Source organism: Lygodium microphyllum, chromosome 22, assembly GCF_053477565.2.
Source record: "Lygodium microphyllum isolate KBCC chromosome 22, Lygodium_microphyllum_v1.1.10, whole genome shotgun sequence".
In the NCBI taxonomy this organism is placed as follows: Eukaryota; Viridiplantae; Streptophyta; class Polypodiopsida; order Schizaeales; family Lygodiaceae; genus Lygodium; species Lygodium microphyllum.
The window spans coordinates 113,504,514-113,531,384 of NC_141156.1; the positions used below are offsets into that span (position 1 = coordinate 113,504,514).

General features: G+C 42.9%; 1 protein-coding gene across 3 annotated transcripts in view; it reads left to right on the forward strand.

The window, feature by feature from the left end:
- ISA3 (isoamylase 3) overlaps nucleotides 1-26,871 on the forward strand; it is a 264,204-nt gene that overhangs the window by 154,643 nt on the left and 82,690 nt on the right. For all 3 annotated transcript variants that reach the window (XM_087662417.1, XM_087662418.1, XM_087662419.1), the window contains 3 exons: nucleotides 1,835-1,892; nucleotides 8,561-8,624; nucleotides 25,578-25,677. In XM_087662417.1, coding sequence (XP_087518543.1) covers nucleotides 1,835-1,892; nucleotides 8,561-8,624; nucleotides 25,578-25,677 — 222 coding nt within the window. The remainder of the gene's footprint in view (nucleotides 1-1,834; nucleotides 1,893-8,560; nucleotides 8,625-25,577; nucleotides 25,678-26,871) is intronic.

A 26,871-nucleotide genomic window follows, 5' to 3' on the forward strand; every position in this document is an offset into this window, starting at 1 on the left:
ATACATGTATCATAGTCCATTATCCATGACAACATTAGCTTTAATTATAAAAGAAGCATCGATATATACATACATCATAGACAACAAAAACTTAGGAAAACTTTTTGCAATCATAGAAGCAAAGAAACATGTTTCTTTGAGTATTAAAGCTTATGAAACGTTTCTTAAAGTAAGAAAACAATAAACAAAGTTTTTTTTTTTGGGTGGTGGGTTTAGTTTTTTATTCGACAAAAATTGTTGGGCAATGTTAAACATGATGATGATGATGAGTAATGACTCATGAGGAGTCAAGATTTTGGATGAGAAACTTACTTTTTTGGGATCTTGTTTAGTTATTAGACTCAGTATCTATTCTTGTCTTGAAAGTTGATTATTATACAACTTTAGTCTCATTTATGAGTTATTTATGATATATTATGATTCATTTTGGATTTCGACATTCGGTCAGTTTGATTTGGAGTGAGAATCATGATGTTGTAACTTGACTCAGTCCATATTGTACATGGGGTATTTGCATGCTTATTTCAATTTTCTTGTGTGATATGTATGAATCATAATGTTTGAGGTCTGAACCACACTATAGCTTAACTTTGAGATTAGTCAATAATGGATCATGGATATGTAACATATTTTTCTCAATTGACTCTCATACATTATTACTCAACATTGATTGCCCTTTCTTTATTTAAGAGAGAGTTCCACATAGGTTCAAAACCTCTTTTCCTAGTTAAAGCTATAAAACAATCCCTATATAAAAAACCGTGCTTCACATTTTTTTCCCCTCTTGAAAGAAACTTAGGAAACAAGTTTTTGACATTTTGTTTCTAAACGTTTTTGATGTTTTTTCTTGCTATGCTTGTAATCAATGTTAGTTTTCATATGAATCAATGTCGATTACAAAAGTTCAAACACATTTTTTAGTGTGAAGTCTTTTTGGAAACTTAAAATTGGTGTTTCATAGGTTTCCGAAACGCCTACGCATGAAACGAGTTTCCTAACCTTATGAAATGAGTTTCTTGACAGCTATGGCCAATAGACTGCATTTCACTCTCTACAATACTACAGATTCCTTCTACAGGTGTTCCCGCCCTTGATAGCTAGGACAGTGCAAGCATCTTGATCCACTCTCTTCTCACCAACTCCTTGGCTCACCCCAGCATCCTAGAGACATGAAGGCATGAGGCCATTGTATCATAATTTGATTTCATTCATCATTGTTCCATTCTTTGTGTTTTTGAGTTTGTCCACTGCTAATGTTTGTTGTATACTCTATTTCCACCACTGCCAACTATATTGTTTTTTAACATGTGCCACCCTTGGTCCTTGTCATGAAAAAGAAAAAACAAAAGTTAAAAATAAAACAAGGGGTCAGCCCATCCAATGGTTTTGTGGAAGAACATTTGTGGCATTAGCTCTCTTTGTCCCTAATTCTCCATTTACATGCATGCTAGAATCTTTATCAAAATTTTTCTTAAAAGCGAGGCTTGCCATGGAGCTTGAAGGCATGCAACTCATGTGGATAAATAATTTGGATAATGTTTTGTTCATAGAGTAATCGAGCTGAGATACTATACTAATGACAAGATATTTCAACTAAGAAAAGCCTTTGACTAGTTATTGTTATTATAAGCCTTCTACACATATTGCTTTCACTACATTTAAAAATAGATAAAGCCCATGTCAAAAAAGTTTATAACCATTGTCTGATAGAATAATGTTGAAATGAAAGACGCAGCTTAATATTTGCCACTTACTTGATTTTGTATGCAGTTTATGTGCTAGAAAGCAAGATCATGAATTTTGATATGTGATGTACAAGTTGTTTGGATGACAGACATACTATATGATGGACACAACAAGCTATGTGCAATTACACAATTTTTCTGGTTGTGGTGAGGACTTTACCAATGTATGTTTTCTAAAGATGGTGCTTTAGAGGTTTTGTATGGTTGTGGAGTTCTCACTTTAATGTTGCTAAGATTGATTGCATCTTTTCAAAATTTTGGGGACGGTTTTAAGAACTGAATATGCCATTTGGTGAATTTATCTGAATAGTGCACAAAATAACCTTTGTGAATGCATCTTATCAACTATGGTTACTTAATTTCTAATATTTTGCAACCCTTATCAAGTGATGAACTTATGAGCATTACCCTTATCCCACTTTGTCATCTTTTCCATCACAATCTTGTCACTATTATTATATCTTAGAATCGATCCATCGGGAGCAATGATCCTGTGGAAATCCCTTTTTATATACTTTTCTTTTCACAATTGTAGGTTAGGGATAATCATACAAAAGTTAGAGGGACCCACAACTTCTCAACACTAACATAATATGGGATGTCTCCTCTAGCGATTGGTTGTAAAGGAGCTTTCAACATTATTGTAAATATGGGATGTCCACTCTCTTCCTTTTTGGTCCTTTAAGGAGATTGAATGAAAGTTTTAGACCTAGGAAGATCTCTCTCTTCTTATGGCTTATAACATATAGGAGTCTAGCAATTGGCCACACTAGAGCCTGTGAGATGAGAAGTGTGAAGAAATGCTCTAAATGCAAAAAGCATGAAACCAATCATACAACAAAGCATTGACTGATAAACTCCAAACTCAGTTAGGGCTAGGGTTAGGGTAACTCAGAGACAGTGAACACAATGAACAATAAAGTGAATGAATAATGAATATACAGTGCTCATGCAGCAAACACACTATGTAGTGAATACTGAATCTTGAACTCTCCTATCTTTGGGATTAAGGTAGAGGTTATGAGCTATAGAGTGTGTCGTACTCCGAATGGAACCCAAATCATAGCAAAGGCAGCCTTTGGGTGTTGAACACTAGGAAATGCAGCCAGGAAAGGCTACATTTGATGCAGACAGCAGTGCAAGAGAGAGAAAGAGTAAAAATGCAAGTCCTTGAGGAGAGAGAAAATCTGCACAACAGTTGTTAGATGCAAATGCAACAGACAATAGTGGGAGAATGTTAGGGCAGCAGCCAGAAAACCAAAATGCAGCATTCAGTGGAGAGAGAAGATGATGGCTATAGCTGCCAGTTGATGACAACAACAACCAGCTGATGGTGACAACTACCAACTGTAGGCGACAACACCCAACTGTAGGCGACAACTCTTGGAATCTAACAATAGTTGCAAACATGCAAGGAAGGCTGGAATTAGGCGCTAGATGGTAGCAGGTGGTTGGTGGAAACTTTGACTGTGATGTTCTTCACGAACGGGGTGTGGGCATCTTAGTTATGGCTCCTGAAACTTGTAAAAATGAGATCGAGGGAGTAGTGGGTTGCATGCATATTTATAGAAAGTTTGTGGCACCTGAATTAGGGTTTTGCATGTGGGACACAATAAATCTCTAGGATCACGTTTTGCTTCAAAATAAGAGGTTTTATTCTTTAATTAAGCATGTTTTGGGGCTGTTAAAGTTAGGCTAATGCTTTTTTAGCTCAACAAGGAGCTCTCAAACCAATAGAGAAATGAAAATGATTGAGAGGTATGGTTTGGGTTAGAGATAAAGTAACAGGCAAAGGATACAAGGATGTTTGTCATTTAGAAAAGCTTCTCATTTATATCAAAGGACAGTGGGATGGTGGTCATTCATTATCCATACTGTTTTCAGACAAACTAGGTTGTTACCCATTCCCATGGGTGGAAGATCATTGGTAATGTCATAGTAAGTCCTAATGTACAATATGCATATCTTAAGATATACATAATATATTGTACATAACCACCTTGACACCCTAATTCTCTAGATGGAAGATCATTGGTAATATCATAGTAAGACCTAATGTACAATATGCATATCTTAAGATATACATAATATATTGTACATAACCACCTCGACACCCTAATTCTTTGTGAATGTAGTGTCAATAATGAGTCTTTGTGGTTCTTTGTCTGGAATAAGCTTGCCATTATCATTGTTGATGAAGGAAGTTTTTGGAGGACTCTTAATGCACTTCAGCAACCAAAAGAGGCATGTCTAGCTGAAGGAAAACCGGCACCTAATAAGCTGCAGGTAGCTGCCATGAGTGGTCAAGGACCTCCACTTGGTGAACCACCACACGGTGTATCAAACCTATCTTACACACAAAAAATGTAGTGTCTACTATTGCCTTATATGGTAGATAGTAGCCATAGGAGCTTTCACTTTGTTATTAACACATATTCCTTTGTTTAAACTATTTTTACATTTATTTTTGTTCCAGCATATACAACAATCCGCCCACTACGCTCCACTCTCCACACACTGCAAAATCAACCCACACCTTTATTCGGTTGGGACTTTGTGATTCAGCCTCATGTTTAGGTGTAAATCTCCCTGTCTTTTTTGGTTTCTATAGCCTTCCCATCCTAAATTCCATCTTGAAGATTCTCGGACGTATCAGTCTTGAGAGGTGGGAACAATTCAAACCACAGAGCATACCGGTAGTGGCCTGGGGGCCTTGCACGAAATGGTCTGCATCAGCACAGTAGTGCAGACCATTTCACGCTTCCCAGATATGACTTGAATCGACTCACCTCTCGGTACTTTCAAGTTTCTTTGTGGTCAGCTCAGACTCAGCTGCTCCTAATGTCCACGTGTCTTTAACATGATGAGGATGTCTTTAACGAGGTTAGGACCATGTTTCAGGTTGTGTTATTCTTCATTGTTCACATGAACTCTTTTCAATTTTAAATCTTTTTCCTCCTCCATTCTTTTGATCTCCATCAAATGAGGAGATTTTATTGAGATACTTTTAGAAAGACTAGAGTTAGAGGAGGAAAATGCTAGTTTGGATCACGTTTTGTGGTAATTATTGCAAATTTTTCCTTTTTGAGAAAAGAAAATTCTATTGATAAGACATCAAGGAAATTCTTCCCAAGGTAAAAGCAGAGTACAAAGGCGTTGTAAAAAGCAATTGATTACATCATAATACAATGGTTGTGTCAACAACCTATTTGGTGGGCTATAGTGCCAAACAATATGAGGGGTTTAGGGGAAAGAAGGTGCTTGAATCCCATGTCTGCAAGAAAGCATCTCTCCTTTTGCTCATCTTCTCAGAACCAACTTGTAGTCTCTCCTATTTGTGCTAAGAGTATGGATTATCTCTTTGCAAATTTTAAAAGGGTCTCTGTAGTGGATCCTTGGGGAAGTGGATGCACATGCAGAGATGAAGACTGGAACATGGAAATGAGAGAGAGAAATGAAATGAAATGATATACTAACCTCGTAAAAAATTCCAAAATGACCAATGGGACGATGATTTACAATCGTATGTACGAGAGTACAATTGTTTGAAAACAGTAAATGAAAATGTAATAAATAGTACAAGAAGACTAGAAACTATAAGTAAGAAAACTCTAGCTGACAAAATAAAAGAGCTTGTCTATTTATAGATTCAAAAGGATCCTCCCAAATTAGGGTTTTGCTTATAGGACGCAATTTTTTTTGGTAATTTACATGATTTGGGGTTGTTTTAAAGAGCTAATAAGTTTGTAATTCATTTTTAGCTCAACATTGGTATGGGGGTTTCTTTTTTGATCCTTTCATGCTAGGTTTCGTATGTCAGTTAAGGATTAACGTTGTAGGTATTGATGGGTTCTAACTAGCCTGAAGGTTTGTTTTCTTAGGTTCTTGCCATAGTGAGTATTTCCTCCATCAGCATTGAGACGGAGATAGTACTTTCTCTATCAAGATTGGGTCTTGGGCATCCTTTTTTCTGATCTTGGGATTCGTCTTTCTTTTCTTTCAGTTGAGGTGTTTTTATCATTCAACATCATTTATTACTCTAGTAGTTTTTTTTTTTTTTTTTTTTTTTTTTTGGCATGCTAGGTGTGGTGTTTGTGCCTACAACACTTGGTTAGCATTGGAGGCATCTCCTAAGATTGAGTAGGGGCCCATCTTGATTGCCTTGGTTGCTGACTCTTTCATCGCTCTTCTCGAGGGGGACTGTTAGGTGTTCCTTCTTCATCCATTAGATCCATTTGCATGGTGGACTGCTATCTTAGTGCTTCTTGACTAGCACTAGGGTGCTGTCCCAAGGTTGAGATTTAGGGCTTCCTACACTACTTTGTTAGCATAGGAGCCTGCTTTTGAGATGGAGTATAGGTATATTCCCCATATTGGATGGCTTATTCTCCTTTGGCTCTATTGGTGTTAGTTCTACCTTCATTGTAAGCTTACATCTTTATTCTTGGCACGAGAGAGAGGCTGACATGAGATCCTCTTCCTCCTTTGCATTGATATCCATGGTCGAGGCGGGGTTTTCAACCTTCATCGGTATTTATAGGTTTTAGTATTGTGTTCGACATTGGTCTCCTTTCCCCATTGTACCTACCCTTTGCATTGCATGATTATCATCTTTGTAAAAGAGAGCTTGGGAAAGTGAACAATTTTCACTGAGGGACACTATCTAAGTGGTGCCTTGTTACATGCGTATTCTCATCATGCAACATTCGTCTATGCATCTCATCGTGCAAAGCATCTCTTGAGTGGATCTTGAGTTCTCTCCACTTGCGGTTTTTTTAATCACTGCCCTTGCATACTTGTTCACCCCTTTTCCTTGACAGCGACACCTTGGAAGGGTGGTTGGGACAATCTTTTGTAGTACGATGTTGGATCTAACTATCCCTTCATTTTTTCCCATGGGCATAATTATTATTCCATTAAAAAAGAAACTGTTGAAAGTGGTTTAATGTTTCCTTTGCTGGTCCTAGTAGGCCACTAGGCAATTGATGAGCACCCATTATCAGATGCCTTTGCTTCTTTAGGGTGGCTCTTTGGACTCCTGAGATAAGATGACCATTGCCTTTGTAGTCTTGGCATGTTCCTGGGTAGTTGACATGCAACCATCGATTGATGCCTTGATTGCTTTGGGGTGGGGTGTCTTAGAGTAAACACAAGGTGAGTTATACTTGTAGTCCCTTTTTGGTTCTAGTTTTGGGCTTGAGAGGGGATGCTAAGCTGAAAAAGATGCATTATAGATTAAACCTTCATTAGCTCATTAAAAAGGCCCCAAAACTCAAAAATTGCGAAAGTTTTTGTGTCCCTTAAGCAAAGATCCAAACTTTGGGAGGATACACATCTATAAGTAGGAGGCTTCTCAGACACATGCTTCATCCCTTGCTTTGTATGTTATCGCAATTTGTCCTTAGTTCATCATTGTGTGGCTGCCAGCTTCTCCTTTTGCTGCTGTCTACTCATTCCTCGTCATCTTCAACTTCTGCTGTGATCATTTGAAGTGGGCCCACACTCATGTTTGGTTCAAGTTGCTCTCATCATCACTCCAGCCCTCCATTTGATTGTTGCAGCCCTTGTTTGAGTGTTCCCAGTTTCTGCTGTGATCATTAGGACCTGATGGACTGCTGTGTTTTCAGCCCTACAGGTTTCCTTGCTGTTGTTTGTTGTTTGGAGCACTTTGCTACATCGACTTGATTTGTGTTTGCATCTGCAGCATAGGTCTTTTTCGTGTTTTCAGCGGTTTTCTTCATTGGCCTCTACTCTGATTGATGGGTATTGCACTTGGGATCCATCCCTGGTGGACAACATACATCAACACCTCCCTAAGCCCACTCTGATGACACCTCCCTAAGCCCACTCTGATGAGAGCTATTGGCTGCTAGACAGCTCTCCTCTTGAGCATTTTGTATATTCTCATTCATTTATTAATTTATTATTCAATCTATCTTCATTTTGTGTTTTTTATCTTTTTTAGTTTTGCATTAGTGTTTGAGTTTGATGTTTCAGTTGTGGTGGTACACTTTGTGTTTTCCTTTGCAAACCCTAGCGTATCTCCTCAGAGTGGGCCTGTTTGCCACAAGAAGGCATGGTTCACTCCAACTTCTGTTTAATAGAAATAAGCATTGGAGCACATTGTTATATCACTTTAACATGAAATCCCATGTCCCAGACAGTTTGCACCATCTCCACCCATCAAAAACTCAAATGCACAGTTTTATATAGCTTTGCTGTTGCTTGAGTTCTATTATTTTTAAGCTATTTTGAACTTGTCAATTTGTTGACTATGTATATGTACCTGGAACTACCTGAGCTTGACGTTTGGATATCACTTTAATACATCAAACATAATATCTTTATGTTAAAGCCAACACCGGCGCTTTTCTAAAGTCAAAAAATTATTAATCAGGCTCACTGTTAATAGCCTAAAACTTGAATGAATATATATCTAATTAAAACACTGGTCATCTCTACCTCATTGAACTGGAGTCAAGATCTTCAAACCTAGAGCTTAAGCACTAGGTGTGATGGCTGGTGTTTAACAACCAACATTTGAGCTGCCTTTGCATTTGATGAACAGAGTGTTCCATCAGTAATGTTTAGTTGATTGTTTCAAATCTTAATTATCATCATGATCCTAGAGCTATAGGACTTCTATGATGCATGACAAGTTGCATGTTCTATGGCTAGCATGCACATATTTTTGTGCATCTGTGCAATTTCAAGTTTATCTTTCGAATCATTTACTCCTGCATTAGTAAATGACAGTATTGTGGCAACTTTTGAATATGTTCTGGCTTTAATCGATTTTCATTGATTGGTTGCAGGGAATACATTCAACTGTAACCATCCAGTTGTGATGGAATTAGTCTTGGATAGCCTTAGACATTGGTAAGAAGGCACACGTCCTTTGTTGCTGATCAATAAATCAGAAATATGTAGAATCTTGACACTCTAGAGGGTCTGAATTACTTGTTGCAATTTATAAAGAGTGGCAGCAAAATCCCCCCCCCGCTCTCTTCTTAATAGTTTATTGTGGGATGTAGAAGAGTACCATTAGAAACCTCATGTTGACCTCCCAATGATCTCTTCTTTTCCAATGTACCTGTAAATGCGAGGAAGATATCTGCCAAGCAGCTACTATAGATTGGCAGCACCATGGTGTTGGTTCTAGGCTCTAGAAAATTAGAATGGAGCTTACTTGTGATATCTTTTGATATGTCTAATGGCAATGTAGCATAACATTTGATCATGGAAGCTGTCTATGTTATCCTAGTTAGTAACACATTGCAGTTTTTGCAATGGACATGTTGGTTGTCAACATGGGCTATTCTGCTTTGTCCTTCCAGCAATGGTGGTGACACTTCACTATTGCTTAATGATCTATAATGTAGGGATCTAAAACTGGGCTTCTATATGTATCAGTGTTGGGTCATGGGGTGTAATGATATCGCAGAGGGATTCTAGCCTTATTTTACAACACGATGACATCTTGATTCTCATGCACAAGCATGCTTTTGGGTTAGGCTCTTTTTGGTGTTTTTACACCTATAATTTTTTTAAAATTCTACAATTGTAAATTTATGAAGGGCCATTTGAGAAACTACAAGGATCATCAATAGAGCAACCCATCCTGTGCCAATGCTCATCTTGTGCCTTTTTTGGCAAATTAATCATGAACAACCTTTTCATGTGGTAGGGCGACTAGGGATTTGGATGAGTGCATGTAGGAGGTCAATGCTTTTTTTAGAGCGGAGACCAAGAGTAGGAGAGTATTGAGAAACCCTTCACCCTTCACGCTTCACCCATAGTTTACGTTTCTTTGTTTTGCGCTTAAGGTTTGCATTTAGGATTTGTAGCCCCAAAAAGGGGCGCCATCCTAGATTGACTGTGCCTATTTATAGGCCACTCTCTCTCTCTCATTCTTTATGGCTGATTCATTCAGTTTGTCACCTCTTCTCTCCAGCCTCTCCACTACCCTCACACCCCTTTAGGAGGACATTGCGGTTCGTGGTTTGTGGCTGTCTTCATCATCTTCCTCGTGCTATGGCACCCTTGTTCCCTTGTATCATATTCACTCCATGATTCAGAACTTCATCATTCCATTCATGAGATTTTTTTCTCTCTTCTCTTCTCTTCTCCATGTTTGCCGAGTTCACTCTGTGTTCCTCCCCGCAACCCTATTGTCTCATTGATACGTCATCTTTTGACATGGTATTAGAGCTGGATCTGCTTAAATAGTGGCAGAGATCCTCCACTCCAGTGAAGGCAAAGACCGGTGGCGGGTTCGGCATCCACTTCTCTTCTTTCTTCTGCTGCATCAAAATCTCGTTTTTGCAGGTTTCAGGTATTTTCAGTTTGCTGCCCACACCCCTTGCGCGGAGGACATCACAGTCTCAGCTGTCCCTTGCTGTCATCTACAGTCTGGCACCTGTTTCTAGCATTCCACCCGTAGTTTGCAGCTGTTTACAGCAAAGTGACTGTTGCTGATCACTCTCCATTCAGAAAACAATCTCGTTTTTGCAGATTTCAGGTATTTCAGCTTGCTGCCCACGCCCGGACGCGGAGAACATCGCGGACCAAGCTGGCCATTGGTGTCTACAACAGTCTGGCACTTGTTTCCAGCCTATCACACACTGTTCGAAGCTGATTTCAGCATATTGACTGTTGCTGTTGTTTTTTCCTGCGTTTTTAGTCTTTCTCTCTTCTCACATGTGTTTTTCTATTGGTTCCAACCTCTTACTGCTGATCGCATCCTCCTCCCACTAGCAGCTCACTTCCAACCCTTCCTCTTCCCTCCCACCCCTTGAGGCGGACATTGCGGTTCATGCTTTACACTGCCCTCACATCCCTTGAGGCGGACATTGCGGTTTGTGGTTCATGGTGGATGATCTCTTCCTTCTTCAACAAGGCACATTGGTATCCATGGCTTCTTTACCAACAGATGACCAGACTACTAGATGCTCGTACTATGGCATCACCGAACACACTACCGATGCTTGCCGACTTCGACCTTTGCTCCTCATCCCGCGGAGTATATGCATCTTTCACTAGACACTCCTTGTGCCACCTCTCCTTGTTGGGCCACAAAGATCGTTCTGCGTCGGCTATTAGAGTACTACACTCAAGGCAATAAGATGCATCCAATGCGCACTAAGTCTTTTCGAGCACATGGAGGATCGATTGGTGCTACAACCTCTTGGAGATCATTGCAATGCCAACGGTAGTCTTCTCCCACTTATTTTTAGGTACATTGGCTTTCACGACCTACGAATCTGTAGTCCGCTCCATTGAGAGACGGTGATTGTTTGATCTGTCTCCTCGTTAGTCCACTCCTTCGAGAAACAGTGGCTGCTCAACTTCTTCCTTTTCTTCGGCCACCCAGTCTGCTTCATTGAGAGACAACAATTGTTGCTCATCTCTTGCTCATTCTGAGCCCCACCCTTCCCCATCCTCGACTACTCAGGTTCGAGAGGCTACCTTTGGAAGCTCTTCGGCCCGCAGATACCTTCTTTGGCATGACCGGTGGCACTTCCTTCGTCATCAGACATTTCGGAGTCCATGATCCATGAGTTTGTGGATTCTTCATCTACTTTAGAGGGGGATGTTATTTCTTTGCTCTCAGAGGGGCATCTACTTTTTCTTCAACTTCAGCGGAGGCCTCTCCACCTCCCACCTTAGAGGGGGAACCTACTCCACATGAAGTTCTTCACCCATCCTCTACTTTGTTGGGGTGGCTGTCTTCGATCAGTCGCCTCTTCTACTGATACCCAGGATCTGTTGGGTATCTCACACGCCTTACTTACGCCTACGCTCATATGGGAGTGTGCGGGTGATCACTAGGACACTGGGGCACTTTTTACTCTCGGTAGGAGAGGTTTTTTCCCCCAGATTATGTGTACTATTTTGTATGTGCTTGTGGTGCACACTTACGGGCACTTACTGTGTTCGGGTGTGAACAGCCCCTTATAACTCTAAGGTATAAGGGTTATCATTTGTACTTTCAGCTTACACTCTATTCAGTACAATTGCATTGGGTGTCGTGCTCAACTCTGTCTCTCACTCTCACACTGTCTACTGTGCTTCAGCTGCACCTCGATCCTCTCCCATCTGACATTTGGTATCAGAGCTGGTCAGCAGCTCTGTTCGGTTCCCGAGGACTTGCGTCAGCACTGACAGCTCGTCAGTACCTGTCTGGTACAGCACGTGCAGCCTGTACCTTCGTCAGCAGCCACGTCACTTGCAGCTCCACCTGCGAGGTTAGCTCCAGCCGCCAGCGCAGCTCCACCCGCCAGCGTCAGCTCCAGCCGCCAGCGCACAGCTCCACCCGCCAGTTGCAGCGCGCCATCTCTAGACGTCTTCAGTCCAGGCGCAGCCTTCTCTGCCCAGCGCGCTGGTTGCAGACGCCCCCAGCGCCACCTGTCCCAGCGTGCCACCTGTCCTGCACAGCGCGCCCTGCCCAGTGTGCCACCTGTCCTGCACAACGTGCCGCCAGTTCTGCACAGCGTGCCATCTGCCCAGCACGTACCAGTCCTGCCCAGGGCGCCACTGGCATGCACTAGACTTCTGTCCGAAGGTGCTGCTTCCTGAACCGGCAGCTGTCCACCACCAAGTTCGACAGTCTGTTCCTGTGCGCAGACGTTGCCTCGGGATCCGTGCACGTCGTTAGTCAGCGGCAATCATTCTGCAGAGGTAACATTTCTGCATTTTTTATTTCCACACAGGGATTCGTGCAGCAGCAGCAGGTTCAGTTTTCAGCATTGGGAAACGTGCTGTGTCTGTCTGTGACACACTGAATGCACATTTTGGGGCTTTTTGTAACAGACATTTGTGACAGAAATTTTGGGCAGAAAATTTTGGGGCTTTTGTGTATTTGGAGGACAGATGCATTTAAACTGCTGATACAGTCACAGAACGACTGTTTTTGACAGAGATTTTGGCAAAATTTTGGGGTTTTTGATGTTTTAGTGCTGCTGAGCACTAATTGCACCTTGGGAAGCGTGCATCAGTGACAGTTTTTTTGACAGAGTACCCTTTGCACATTAATTGCAGACTTGTGTTTGCTGCAATTTCTGGAAATTTGCAGATTTCCAGCCCGTACTGCATTGACATTGCTCTATTGCCTTTTGGGAAATAATGGCAAATCAGGGAGGAGATGTATTCACCTATGTGTCCAAGGAAGACCGATTGGATGGGAACAATTATTCCCTTTGGTCTTTCATGATGAAGAATGTATTAGTGGCAAAAAATTTGTGGGATTATGTCAGTGGAGAGGAAGCACGACCGGGAGTTGTGGCTCCCGCTACTCCTCCTCCAGGAGGACGTGCAAGAGGGCAACCTCAGCCCCCTCCACCTCACCCCGCTCAGCCACTTCCCCCAAGAACTGCAGCTCAGAAAACTTGGGATACACGGGATGCACAGGCTATGTCGCTGATTGCATTGGCAGTTCAGCGTTCTATCATTCCTCATATTCGTTCAGCAGCTTCTTCACAAGAAGCTTGGTTGATATTGGAGCAGATGTTTGCAGGAAAGAATGAGACTCGCATCTCTTTCTTGAAGAAAGAGCTAGAGACTCTAAAGATGAATGAGGGTGATTCTATGCAGGATCATCTCAACAAAATTCAGGACTTACGGGAGCAACTCATGAATGTGGATGAGTACTACTCAGATGCGCAGCTGATTTCTACGACATTGAATTCACTGCCTCCGTCTTACTTGGCTTTTCATACTGCCTTGAACCTCACTATGAGGATTTCGAAAGAGCCCATCACTTTCATTCAGCTTGTCAGTTTGCTTCTAGAGGAGGAACAAACTAGACGGAACAGTGGTGTGGATGGTATAGCCTCTGAGCAGGCTTTTATGTCAAGGCAGAAGGGTAAAAACAGCCAAGAAAAAAATGCTTCGCAGAGTTCTGGTAGTAGTAACACTTCACAGACAAGTCAGAAACAGGGGGGCACGCAAGCCAAGAAAGGAAAATGCCATTACTGCAAGAAGCCTGGCCACTACATCACTGAGTGCAGGAAGCGCATCGCCAAAGAGAAGAAGAAGGAGTTAGGGATGTCTGTTTCTGCAGCTCCTTCCACTGCTAGTGAGTCCGCGTCCTTTGTTGCAGACAGGGACTATTGTTTTTACACTTGCAGTTATGATGTCTCTTGGGCTGATAGAGCATTTAGCTCTACAGAAGATGCTGACACTTGGTTCTTTGACAGTGGTGCTTCACGGCATATCACATCTCGTAGAGATTTGTTTGCTTCTCTTGGTGCACCTCCCGTTGGGAAGTCTGTTCAGTGTGCTAATAATGCATCATACCCTGTTCGTGGTATTGGGGAGATTCAGCTTACAGCCATTGATGGCTCTATTCTCCGCCTACAGGATGCTTTGTATGTGCCTGGCATTAAGAAGAATCTGCTTTTCATTTCTTCTATGGCACGTTGTGGTTTGCAGGTCACCTTTGATGATGACCGTTGCATGGTCCGTGACAAGGAACACATGACATTGGTCTTGACAGGTTCTTTGTGTCATGGGTTATATGAGTTGGATGCTCTTTCGGTAGATCAGTCTGCATATTTGACATCCACTCTTACTCCTGCTATGTTAGAGGCAGAGTTATGGCATGCTCGTTTGGGGCATGTAAACTATGGCAGCTTGATGCTATTACAGCGTACTCAGATGTTGGATGGATTACCTCTCTTGGAGAGACCTCCTGAGCATTTATGCGAGGGTTGCATTTTGGGGAAAATGCATCGTTTCTCTTTTCCCCGTGATGTTGCTTTTAGAGCAACAGCCAGATTGCAGCTTGTGCATTCGGATGTTTGTGGGCCCATGCAGACACAGTCATTGGGTGGTTGTTACTATTTTGTAACATTTATTGATGACTTTACACGTTTGTGCTGGGTCTATTGCTTGAAAAAGAAGTCAGAAGTGTATGATGCATTTTTGGCTTTCAGTGCACTTGTGGAAACTCAGTCTGGTTGCAAGATTAAGACTCTCCGTTCGGACCGAGGGGGGGAATACATGTCCTCTATGCTGAATTCTTATTTGCAGCAGAAGGGCATTATCCATCAGTACACTACTGCATATACTCCACAGCAGAATGGGGTAGCAGAGAGGAAATGTTTTTGGATGGAAGCCGTCATGTGCGCTTGCCACATTTTGAACAGATGCCCTACCAAGGCCTTGAAAACCGTCACACCTTTTGAGGCTTGGCACAGCCGCAAACCTTCTGTTGGCCACTTCCGTACTTTTGGGTGTCTTGCATATGCCCATATTCCACAGGTACTTCGAAAGAAGTTGGACAACAAGGCTGTAAAATGCATCTTTATGGGATATAGCAGCGAAAGCAAAGGCTACAGACTCTATGATCCCGTGACCAAGAAGGTTTTTGTCAGCAGGGATGTTGTATTTGATGAAAAATCAGAATTATCCTTGGCTGGTTTTGATACATATCAGGCTGCCCGTGATGTCTTTGAAGGGCTGCTGCCCATCACATTTGGTGATTCAGCTGGTACTTCAGCAAATGAACCTAATGTTCAGCCAGCTGCTCCTATGGAACATGCAGTAAATCAGCACATTGCTGAAACTGAAATTCAGCAGGAACTTGTACACAGTCAGGAAGCAAGACAGGTGCCTAGATGGTACACGCAGACTATGAGAGATAGTCATTTGGAAACACCCTTGGCTGGTCGTACTCGAAGGCAAACTCGACTGCATGATTCAGCACATTCCATGGAGTTTGTTATGGCAGCATGTACTCATGATAATGAGGAGCCTGAATGTTTTGAGGATGCACGACATAGTGTGCATTGGATGGCAGCCATGCAAGCTGAATTGGATTCTATTCATAAGAATCATACTTGGGATTTGGTGTCTTTGCCAGTTGGCAAGCGTGCCATTGGTACGAAATGGGTCTACAAATTGAAAAGGAATGCAGATGGATCCATAGATAAGTACAAGGCACGGCTGGTAGCTAAAGGCTACGCACAGAAAAAGGGCATTGACTATGAGGAGACCTTTGCTCCTACCTCCCGTATGACGACCATTCGGTCTATGATTGCCTTGGCTGCACATTTTGGTTGGAAAGTGCATCAGCTGGATATAAAGATTGCATTCTTACATGGGGAACTTCAGGAAGAAGTGTATGTACAGCAGCCCATTGGTTTTGCAGTTGAAGGCTCAGAAAATTTAGTATGCAAGCTGAAAAAAGCTCTATATGGTTTGAAACAAGCTCCACGAGCTTGGTACGCAAAGATAGATGCCTTTTTGCTTAGTCAGGGGTTTGTAAACAGCCCATCTGAGTCTACCCTTTATGTACATAAAGAGGGGGGATCCATGCTGATTTTGTGTCTATATGTAGACGACCTTTTGCTCACTGGAACACGTGCTGATCAGATTTCAGCATTCAAAAATAATTTACAGCAAACTTTTGACATGTCTGACTTGGGTATTTTGCACTATTACTTGGGCATCCAGTTTGTACATGATGCTAGAGGCATTGGATTATGTCAGTCAAGGTACATTGGGCAACTTCTTGAGAAGTTTGGCTTACAGGATTGCAAGCCAGTTTGTACACCCATGGAACCTGGGCTCAAACTGTCATTACATGATGACAGTGATTTGTTTGATATCCATACTTATGCTCCAGCAGTGGGATGTCTCATCTATCTATGCCACACTCGGCCAGACATACAGTTTGCCGTTTCAGTTTTGAGCAGGTACATGCATCAGCCTCGTATGTCGCATTGGCAAGCTGTGAAGCGTGTGTTTCGTTACTTGCAGGGTACTAGAGCTCTTGGATTGCTTTATGCCAAGGGGGGACCACTGCAGTTACATGCTTACAGTGACTCTGATTGGGCTGGTGATTTTGATACTCGTCACTCCACTAGTGGCAATTGTTTCTTTCTTGGCTCGTCATGCATTTCTTGGCTTAGCAAGAAACAATCCACTGTTGCCACGTCGTCATGTGAAGCTGAGTACAAGGCAGCCTTCACTACTGCAGTTGAGTGCGTATGGCTTAGACGCTTACTTGCTGATTTGGATGTATCTGTTACGGAGCCTACTCCTTTATATACTGACAGTCAGAGTGCCATTGCAGTGGCACGGAACCCTGTGTTTCATGCTCGCACGAAACACAGAGATTCACTACCACTTTGTCAGAGAGAGGCTACATGCAGGTGATATCAGCCTTGTCTACTGTCCTACCACCAGCAATGTGGCAGACATCTTCACCAAAGCTCTTCCACGAGACAAATTTGAAGCATTTCGCGATGCTTTGAATTTGACGCCCTTTGGTGGCGGATGATCCTTGTACACTTGATCACTCTTCACTCCAGGGGGGTTTGTTGGGTATCTCACACGCCTTACTTACGCCTACGCTCATATGGGAGTGTGCGGGTGATCACTAGGACACTGGGGCACTTTTTACTCTCGGTAGGAGAGGTTTTTTCCCCCAGATTATGTGTACTATTTTGTATGTGCTTGTGGTGCACACTTACGGGCACTTACTGTGTTCGGGTGTGAACAGCCCCTTATAACTCTAAGGTATAAGGGTTATCATTTGTACTTTCAGCTTACACTCTATTCAGTACAATTGCATTGGGTGTCGTGCTCAACTCTGTCTCTCACTCTCACACTGTCTACTGCACTTCAGCTGCACCTCGATCCTCTCCCATCTGACAGGATCTTCAAGGACCACCTAGATGGGGACCTCGGAGGTTCAACCGCGACTTGGTGAGGAGGCCTTCATATTCCTTCCAGCATGGATGCACAGAGCTAGTGGCTTCTCTCGCGAGGTTCAGTTTCGGATTCTCGAGTTCAGAAATCTTGGATTTTAGGGAGTTCTACATCTTCTTTCTCCTCTTTTCTTCTTGCCTTGGTCACTTGGTCAGTATGGAGCCATCTCTCGAGATCGATTACGGGCATATCCTTACGGTTCTGAGCACCACACAATGTTTGACATTTCTCCTATGCATTGCATGTTTTCATCATCTTTGTACTAGGGTGCTTGGGCAAGTGAACAATTTCCCCACGAGGGACACTGTCCAGGTGCCACCTGTTGCATGAGCATTCTTCAGCGTGGAGCATTCCATCTCCACCTCAATCTTCTCGTATTCCCGTAGTTTATGTATCTGCGTTTTGCGTTTAGGGTTTGCATTTAGGATTTGCAGCCCTAAAAAGGGGAGCCATCGTAGACTGACTATGCCTATTTATAGGCCACTCTCTCTCTCATTCTTTACGGCTGATTCATTCAGTCTGTCACCTTTTCTCTCTGGCCTCTCCACTACCCTCACACCCCTTTAGGAGGCCCTTGCGGTTCGTGGTTCGTGGCTGTCTTCATCATCTTCCTTGTGCTACGGCACGCTTGTTTCCTTGTATTACATTCACTCCATGATTCAGAACTTCATCATTCCATTCATCAGAGTTTCTTCTCTCTTCTCTTCTCTTCTCTTCTCCATGTTTGCCGAGTTCACTCCGTGTTCCTCCCCGCAACCCTATTGTCTCATTGGTACGTCATCTTTTGACAGAGAGGACCTGTTGGAGAGATACACTTGCTAGTGCATTGTCGGAAATAATTTAAAGAGGAGAGGAAAGGCACCCATGGTGCAGGTGGGTGGGTGAGAGAATGCATGTTGCCAAAGCAAAGGTAGATGCTATGAAAGAAGCTAGATTGGAGTGCAGAAACTTCTTTTTGTAAATTGAACAAGGTCTATTCCCGCACTACAGGCCCTAGGCATTGCAGATAGGGAGTTAGGAGACTTAGGAGAGTGGGTGGATCTTTAGCCTAGGGGCCTTAGGAGATGGGGCAGGTGGCTATAAAGTACTATTCACCTTGTTGAGTTCCATGAATAGACTTCTAGGTTGAGAGAGAGAGAGAGAGAGAGAGAGAGAGAGAGAGAGAGAGAGAGAGAGAGAGAGAGAGAGAGAGAGAGAGAGAGAGAGAGAGAGAGAGAGAGAGAGAGAGAGAGAGAGAGAGAGAGAGAGAGAGAGAGAGAGAGAGAGAGAGAGAGAGAGAGAGAGAGAGAGAGAGAGAGAGAGAGAGAGAGAGAGAGAGAGAGAGAGAGAGAGAGAGAGAGAGAGAGAGAGAGAGAGAGAGATTGGAAGCACTATTCTGGCGTGCTTATGATTGTCCATGAGAAATACCAGCCAGTTCTTATTAAAAATGATGTACAGGGCTGCTTTGTGGTAATCGAAGTTTTATTTGAAGGAGAGATCTTATGGTTGCTGGGCCTCTATGCTCCGAATGACCCTTCATCCCGACGAGATCTTTGGAAGACTTTGTAGAGCTCCATGTCACTTGGCAGAAGGGGTTTTTTGATGGGGGATTTCAATATGTGTTGACTCTTCTCAGTCCACTTCAGGGCATTCGGTGATGGATGCTTCGGAAAGTCGGGTGTGGAATGCCTTTGCTCTTGCGGTACTTAAGCAAGATCTCTGGTCTTGGCTCCACCCTTCTTCTATAGGGTTTACTTTTCATTCCACACAATATGCAACTACATGGTCGCGGTTGGACCGAATGTATATCATGCAGGATGATGATTTTCTTCCTGAGATGCTGTAAATGAAAGTCTTGCAGCAATATGCCTTGTCGGACCATTTCCCTCTCCAGCTTGAGATACTTGCACAACCCATTGCACCTTTTATGCAGTTTCTGGATAGACTCCCTTTACGTTTCAACTCGTCTTATTTGAAGCATGCAATCTTTCAGGGCTATATGCAGCAATTGATTGAGAGGTTTTTATTGGACTTAGCCGCTGAGGGCTCGGATTCCTTTGCACGACTGCTCTCTAATGTGCAGCGGGTTGCTCGGCAATATGGGATCCATCATGCCTCTATTTGTCGGCGACGCCGACATGTAGCGGAGGACTTATTGGTTTTGGTTCATTAGCTGCTGGTGGACACCCCAGATGATGAATTTCTGCTGTCATCACTGGCGATGCGTTTGGCTGATCTTATTAAAGAAAGTCAGTTGAAATCTTATCAGCAAGCCAAACTGCACAACTTGACTGACAATTTGCAAGATAGTGCTTGTCAGACTCATAAGTTCTTTCGCGCCTTGCATGTTTCTCCTGCTCGAGAAAATATAACTAGACTCCAGGATTCAGAAGGTCGCATGGTCACTGATCCGCAGACCAAAAGAAGGCCTTATCAAACTGCTTCCAAAGGTTCCTTCGCCGTCAATGTTGCAACATTGGAGACCAATTTCTTTGATGGGTTCGATGTATAAAATCTTTTCTAAAGTGCTGGCGAATTGGCTCCACACGCACCTTCCAGCTATGGTGCATCCTGTTCAATATGGTTTCATTAAGGGCCGCAACATTCTGCATAAAATCTTAAATGTGCAAATGGCTATTGACTATGCAAGGCACTCTAGTTAGGAAGTGATATTGATTCAATTGGATCTGGAAAAGGCATTTGATTTTTTAGACTAGTCTTTCATTGCAGAACTTATGTCTGCTATGGGTTTTGGTACTTGGATGTCCCGATTCATCTACACCATTAGTGCTGCGGCTTCTTCGCGGGTTATGCTCAATGGTGGGGTTATAGAGCCATTTGTCCTTGCACGCTCGGTCAGACAGGGTTGCCCTTTGAGTCCTCTCTTCTTTGCCCTGGCGACCCACCCGGTTCTTTCAATGTTATCTTCAATGGCAGCTTCTACTCAGCTGGCCGGATTGTCTCTTCCTTTGGGACAGCACTTCATTAGCCAATCTTTGGCTGATGATAGCTTTATGATTTTGCGTGCGGAAAAGGACAACATTCGCAAGGCATTAGATGTTTGGACATGCTTTGGTCATGCTTCTGGTCTTTGCATCAATGCCTTCAAATCAGCCATTCTCAGTTGCACGGAGTCTGATTTACAGTCATTGGGCTGGCAGGGTCAGGTTGTTCCCCGTGGCTCCATTGTCATCATCTTGGGTACCCGTTGGGTGTTGATGTTCGGACAAAGCAACTATTGGAGTTGATTTCACACAAACTGGGAGCTAAGTTTATGTATTGGAAGTCGCAAGCGTGGCCCTTCCATGTCCACCTCAAAGTGGCTTAGACAATTATGCTGCCAATGCTCACATATTTCTTGCCATTGCTGTCATGGACTCCTACTACTTTGAAGGCTCTCACTCTCCCCATTCGTTTCACGTTATGGAAGAAGGATTCATTGCACGCAGGTATTTCGTGGATTTCGTGGTCACATACATGTACCCCCAAGCGCTTGGATGGTGGAGCTATTTTGGATGCCGAAACTCATATGCTGGCACTTCGTTGGTCTCTTTTTCGCGCTATGTGTGTGGATCATCACCCGTGGTCCATTATAGCCCGTTATTTTCTTGAGGACAGTGGGCTTCCGCATGGTAATACACAACTTTGGAGCTCCTGGTGGCATGTCCTTAATGCAAACTCTCGGTTTTTCAGTCCCTCCTCCTCTCTGTTACTGCATTTGGTCGGCTCCTGGAAAGTGGTGCTCCAAAAGGCGCGTTGCCATCCAGTGGAGGACCGCTTGCATACTAACTCCTTTCAACTGGAATTGTTGGCAGTCTCGAGATTACTTTCATGGGAAGACAAACATGAGCTCAGGCCAAAACTTAACCGAATGGCCCGTTTGGGTGTGACTTCAGTTGCAGATGCCACCCTTGCCAATCGTAATGTCTTCGCATCGTTTTGTACTGCCAAGAGACTTTTCAGAAACCCGCATGGATATCGTGATTTATGGGAACAGCTTTTGTTAGTGCTTCAGAGCAGGCAACCCTTTCCTGCCCTTGCTGTGGATCGTCTTTGGTAGGACTGGGACCTTGTAGGCCGATTGAGTCTGGAAAAGGCCTCTGCTAATCAGGTGTATCATCTTCTAATTAAAGATCATCAATGGATGGGTGTTAAAGCTAATACTGTATGGGGATTGCGGAAATCTCAGTCATGGTGAAAGGCAATTGTGATGGAGGGCTGGTTGAATAAGACACCTTTCAAATGTAAGGTCTTTCTTTGGCGGGTGATGATTGGTGGTCTTCTTGTTGCCTCGGCCCTTTCCAAGCGTCAAATCTTGAACGGCAATTGTTTCTTCTACACCACTACTGTGGAATCTGCCCGACATCGATTTATTTCTTGCCCGCTCGCTAAGAATATCTGGTCGCTCTGTCATAGGTTTGGCACGCGGTGGTGGGGTCCTCATTAACATCTTTCGATTGGGTTTTTGTGCGCCCAAAATACCCCACACCGCCACAGTTGCATATGAAGATCTTATTCCACTTTTTTAGATACTGGGGATGCTGGCACAATTGGACCACTCGGAATGCCTTTGTTTTTGATTGGGCCTCTAATGTACCGAGCCAAATTGCCAGGCTTAAAGGTCTCTTGCATTGGCAGATAGATCTCATTCGGCACTCGGACTTGCTCCCTCGAGAGGACTTACTTCCCTGGCATATGGCAATTTCCTCCGGGTCTTTGCCATGACTTGTGTAACTTTTTCGTGGCTTCGTATTGGGATTTTACACACGTTGGCTTAGAGCCCTCGTGTATCTTGTAATCATGTAAACTTGTACCTTTTTTTTTGTAATTAATACAATGACCTTTTACGAAAAAAAAAGAGAGAGATTGGAAGAGTGCTCGTTGGGATGACAAGTAGACATTTGATGGCCGCATTTTTGGAGGAGCTTTGGGGCTGCTTTACTAGTCTTGCCCTTAGGCAAGTCCCTAGGGGATGAGGAGTTGGCCAAGGCTTTGTTTTTGAGCTAGTGGCACTTGTTCAGCACAGGATTTCTTGTAGCATTGTAGGAGATTATGGCATCAGGAGGTAAACTGCAGAGGGTGTTTAAGGGATTGACTCACCTCATTCCAAAAGGCAACAAGGGTAGATTGGAGATTACTCGGTGGAGACGAATCACTGTAATTAGTATTGTGTTTTAGATCCTTGCCTAAGTGTTCAGTCTCAAAGTGTTCCTTCTCATGCATGACAACATACAGCCTATCCAGATAGGTTTTGTTTGGGAGTGCTGTATCATGGAAAGCTTTTTTACTTTCTAGAAATTGACAGCTCTTGCACACTTCAAGAGAGAGAACCTCATTGTCTTATTGCTTAATGTTGACAGGACGAAGAATCCATGAGTGACTAATTCCACTTGAAACTTTGAAATGTTTAAAGATACATGCAAAGTTTGTATCTGCATCGCTTAGCAGAACATGTATTGTGAAAAAAATGAAAATTGAGAGGCAAACAACAATACTTATAGCCAATCTGACTGGGGTTATTATGCGCATGAATATTTGATTTCAGGCAACTAAAAAAGTACCAGGTGGAGACCTAACGATTTCATTGTCGTGTTCTTTTTCACTCACATTTGTAAAGGCCTCCTTTTACAAGGCATCTTCGCCACTGCGAGTAATGTCCAAATTATTTATTCAGAGCACTTGCTGCTTGTGAAATCTGCATAAACATGGCCATCTACGAAGGCTTAAATGCTTGGGAGTTCTTGGAGGGTACCATGTTGTGGATGGGTTTTCCAGAACACTGGTTCAGAGGCAGCGTCCCTTTATTCCTTAAGTCATAGCAAGTGCCCTTTATTCCTTAGCTCATAGCTAGCTTTTGATTGGTGGTTTCAAAGGTGACAGGTTCAACATTTGTAGTTGCGACATTATGCTGCCCATCGTAGAGTTTGAGGAGCCTTTGGATGCAGAGGTTGCTGATTACATGACTGTGTATTTGGATGCAGTGGAGAAGAACTTCATGGTCTTTGTAGCAACAAAGGATACTTTTTGTAGAACCTTAGGAGCTCTTATCAATTGGCAGAAGTTGAATGAATTTCAGGTATTTCAAGTTGAATGAATAGCTAGACTAGAGTTTGTTTCAGAGTATCACTTGGGTTCTTAGCAGCACCTCACGGAGATACCTTGGTTGCCAGGTGGGCCTTCATATTACTTAAGAACAACAACTAGCACCTTTACCCCTGGTCATTAGGCAGAAGCTCCTGTATTTTGAGTATGACAAGAATTTCTCTAGCAAGGATGGTAGTGGTTGCTAACTAGGTTCTACTTGCCACCTTGTGGAATATTACTTCTTTTTAGGCTTCCTCTAAGCTAAGAATTGGCCAGGTGAAGTGCTTCATTAGGTCTTTCATTTGGTGAGGTTGAGATGGAAGTCTAATGAGGCTAAAGTAGGTTGGGATATTATCATTCAGCCTCGATCTAGGTGTGATTTGGGGATCATAGACTAGACAATTAGAGTGATCTTGTTAGTGAAGCTCATTGTAAGGGGCCTTTTTCTAGGTGGGGAATTGTTGAAGCACTTGTGGCTGTGGAGATTGGAGTCTATTGTTCCTGCTGATGGAGGACCATTACGGCCTAGTATTCATTTGATTTTGTAGTAGGTATAAGCTATAGGGCTTGGGAAGATATTTGATGTGGATTTGCTGCTGCCATTATACTGGGCTTGGAGATCATTGTATTCCCTTTCCCAGTACATGAGGATTGCAGATTCAGAAGAGGATTTGGATCCGTTGGAGTTTATAGGATGCTGTCAGCAATTTAGGTTGTGGCTCATGGTGACACAATTTGGTGTTTAGACCTGGATCCTGTGACCTGCTTATGGTGACAATATTTGGTATTTAAACCTGGATCTTGTGACCTGCATGATGGATGGCTGGAGGTATTGGGCATATACAAGGAGTTCTCTTCAGGGATTATACACTGGGGCCACCCTTGGGAGTATGTTTGGAGAGATCGCTTTGTAGAGATCACCTGATTGGGTATGAGGCTCCAAACAAGTGGGCTTAGAGTGATGCCATCAGCAACTGAGCATTGGATGTCACAGGGTATCATGCATCCTTTTCTTTGGGAACTCTGAAGGAGACTTGAGGATAACTCTAGATCTAGAAAGATCTTGCTTATTTTGTGGCTAGTAAAGCATCGAACTTGGCAGTTGGCAGTTGGCACTTGGCTTGATCATGCAGAGTTTCAATTGCTTGTGTTAGATGCGGGGAGTGGAAGAGGTGTAGAGACATTGTATATGGGATAGTCCTAGGGACTAGGAAGTATGGAGGAGAGCCTGTTTCAAGATGTGGAGGAGAGCCCTTAGTATGGTGTTTCATGGCTTAGCAGAGTAATTGATCGCCGACATGGGGGATGGTTGCATGAGTCATAGATAGAGGCACCGTCTATGGATACAAGGATACATAGGGGAGTCATGCCTATCGTTTTGGGTCAACAGTCAACTCTTGAGCAAGATTGTCAGGCCAGATTTTTTAGAGTTAGTGTGGACTTGGGGGCATTACCCTAGATGGGATCCTATAACTAGCATCATTGCATAGTATATTTGGATCACTAAATGTAGGCATGCTATAGATGTATTGGGTGTATCCTCTGCAAAGTTTCTCTCCAAGGGTTTGGATATATTTTCCGAGGGAGATTGGAGAGGAATCAGGATACAAGCTAGCTCAAAGATTGAGGAGGAGGAGCTTCAGGACCTTAGATTGTGGCACTTTCTTCCACTGTCGGCCACACGTGGTTTGTGACTATACCTCTTGATTCGTCATTCACTCAGGCCTTGTAATAATCTTTCGGCGTGCTATATATTTGTTATTTTGAGAATCCCTTACGTGGTTATTTTTGAACTTTTTATTGAGAGTCTCTTGTCCATCAAGAAAAGGAGGAAGGGGGAAGGGTTGTTGTATGGGATGAAGAAGCTGGGATACTTTGTCCCAAGGGGATTTGTTAATATAATTTTCAAATTTCTTTTCTGGAAGAAAATAGAAAGTATTACATGGCATTGTTCTGTAATCTCCAACTAATAGTAGCATACCGTGACTCAGGAAAAAGAACTATGATTATATTTTAAGTTGCTATATATTCATAATGCCCTTTTTGCTCCAGGGTTACTGAGTATCATGTTGATGGATTTCGTTTTGACTTGGCAAGCTGCCTTTGTCGAGATGGCAATGGATCACCTCTTAGTTCACCTCCAATCATTCGGGTATGCAAGTATAATCAGGGAGTATCTGTCATGCATCTGTTTCAGTCCTGTTAGAGTCTTGTTTAATTGAATTTAACCTTGGTAAATTAATTGGCTAGTACATATCAAGGAAAAACACTTAATAACTCTAGCATTTGAAGGAGAAAGCTGTTGGGTGTCTAAGAAATCTAACATATCTTATTTTGTGTGATTGATTGACGTTTTCTGCATATTCATTAATCTAATGTGACACTGAGAAATGATGAGCTAGTGCATATGAAGAATAATGCAGATGAGGAATGCCTAGGAATTGAGGTCATTGCTCAGCCACTGAGCACATTCGCTGACACATTTGAAGGAGAAAGCCAATGAGTGTCTAAATAAAGAGTCATTTTATTGTAGCCAATTGCATTCTCTTAACCTTTATGTAAAATAGGTGCTTTTATTTGGGGGGGGGGAGGAGTTTTGGGACAAGAGGAAGGAAGAAAAAGTCATATCAATATCTACTAGAGGCTGAAATGATCTTCAATAGAAATCACTATTCAATAAAGTCCATGCGTTGAATGCCTTACGAAAACTGAGAAGAAACTAAATATGGTCAGAGATGCATGCCATGTGTAGTCCCTATCTAGCATGCCCAAAGAGTATAGTCCTTTTGCTTTTCGACGTTGGGAAAAAAGTGTGGCTAAGTATCTTACTCAGAAGATTTTTACTACAAAGTATATGTGCTCAACAGGCAAGATCCAAAGTCACAAAACAATTAGGTATATAAGTCTCTCAAGGTGCTTTGGGGGACGATAGGGGAAAGAAGCCACGGAGGAGTGTATTGCTACTTGGGGTTGTTGGCTTGCATTGTGAAAAATAGGTCAACAGGTGAGCAAAAGATGATGTTGGAGCTCTTGACGAGCTCCAGAATCGTGTTGCACCTAGTCCCAACAATTGTGGAGGGAGTGGATGATGGAAGTCTAGAGCTTTGCCAAGGTCATGTATACATAGAGGGACTTGCTGCCAAAACTCATTTGAAAACTCTCCTTCCAAACGTAACACCCTGTGAGGCTCCCAAAATCTCCCACACTTTTGAGTGTGATGCTGTGGGCTTGAGTACCTTGTAGATGGGAAGTGCATTCAAGCCGACCACAACACAAGAACTAGTCTCAATGATAAAGATTGTGCCATGTATCTCAGCCTTGTAGAAAAGGTGGTGGCCCTAACTAA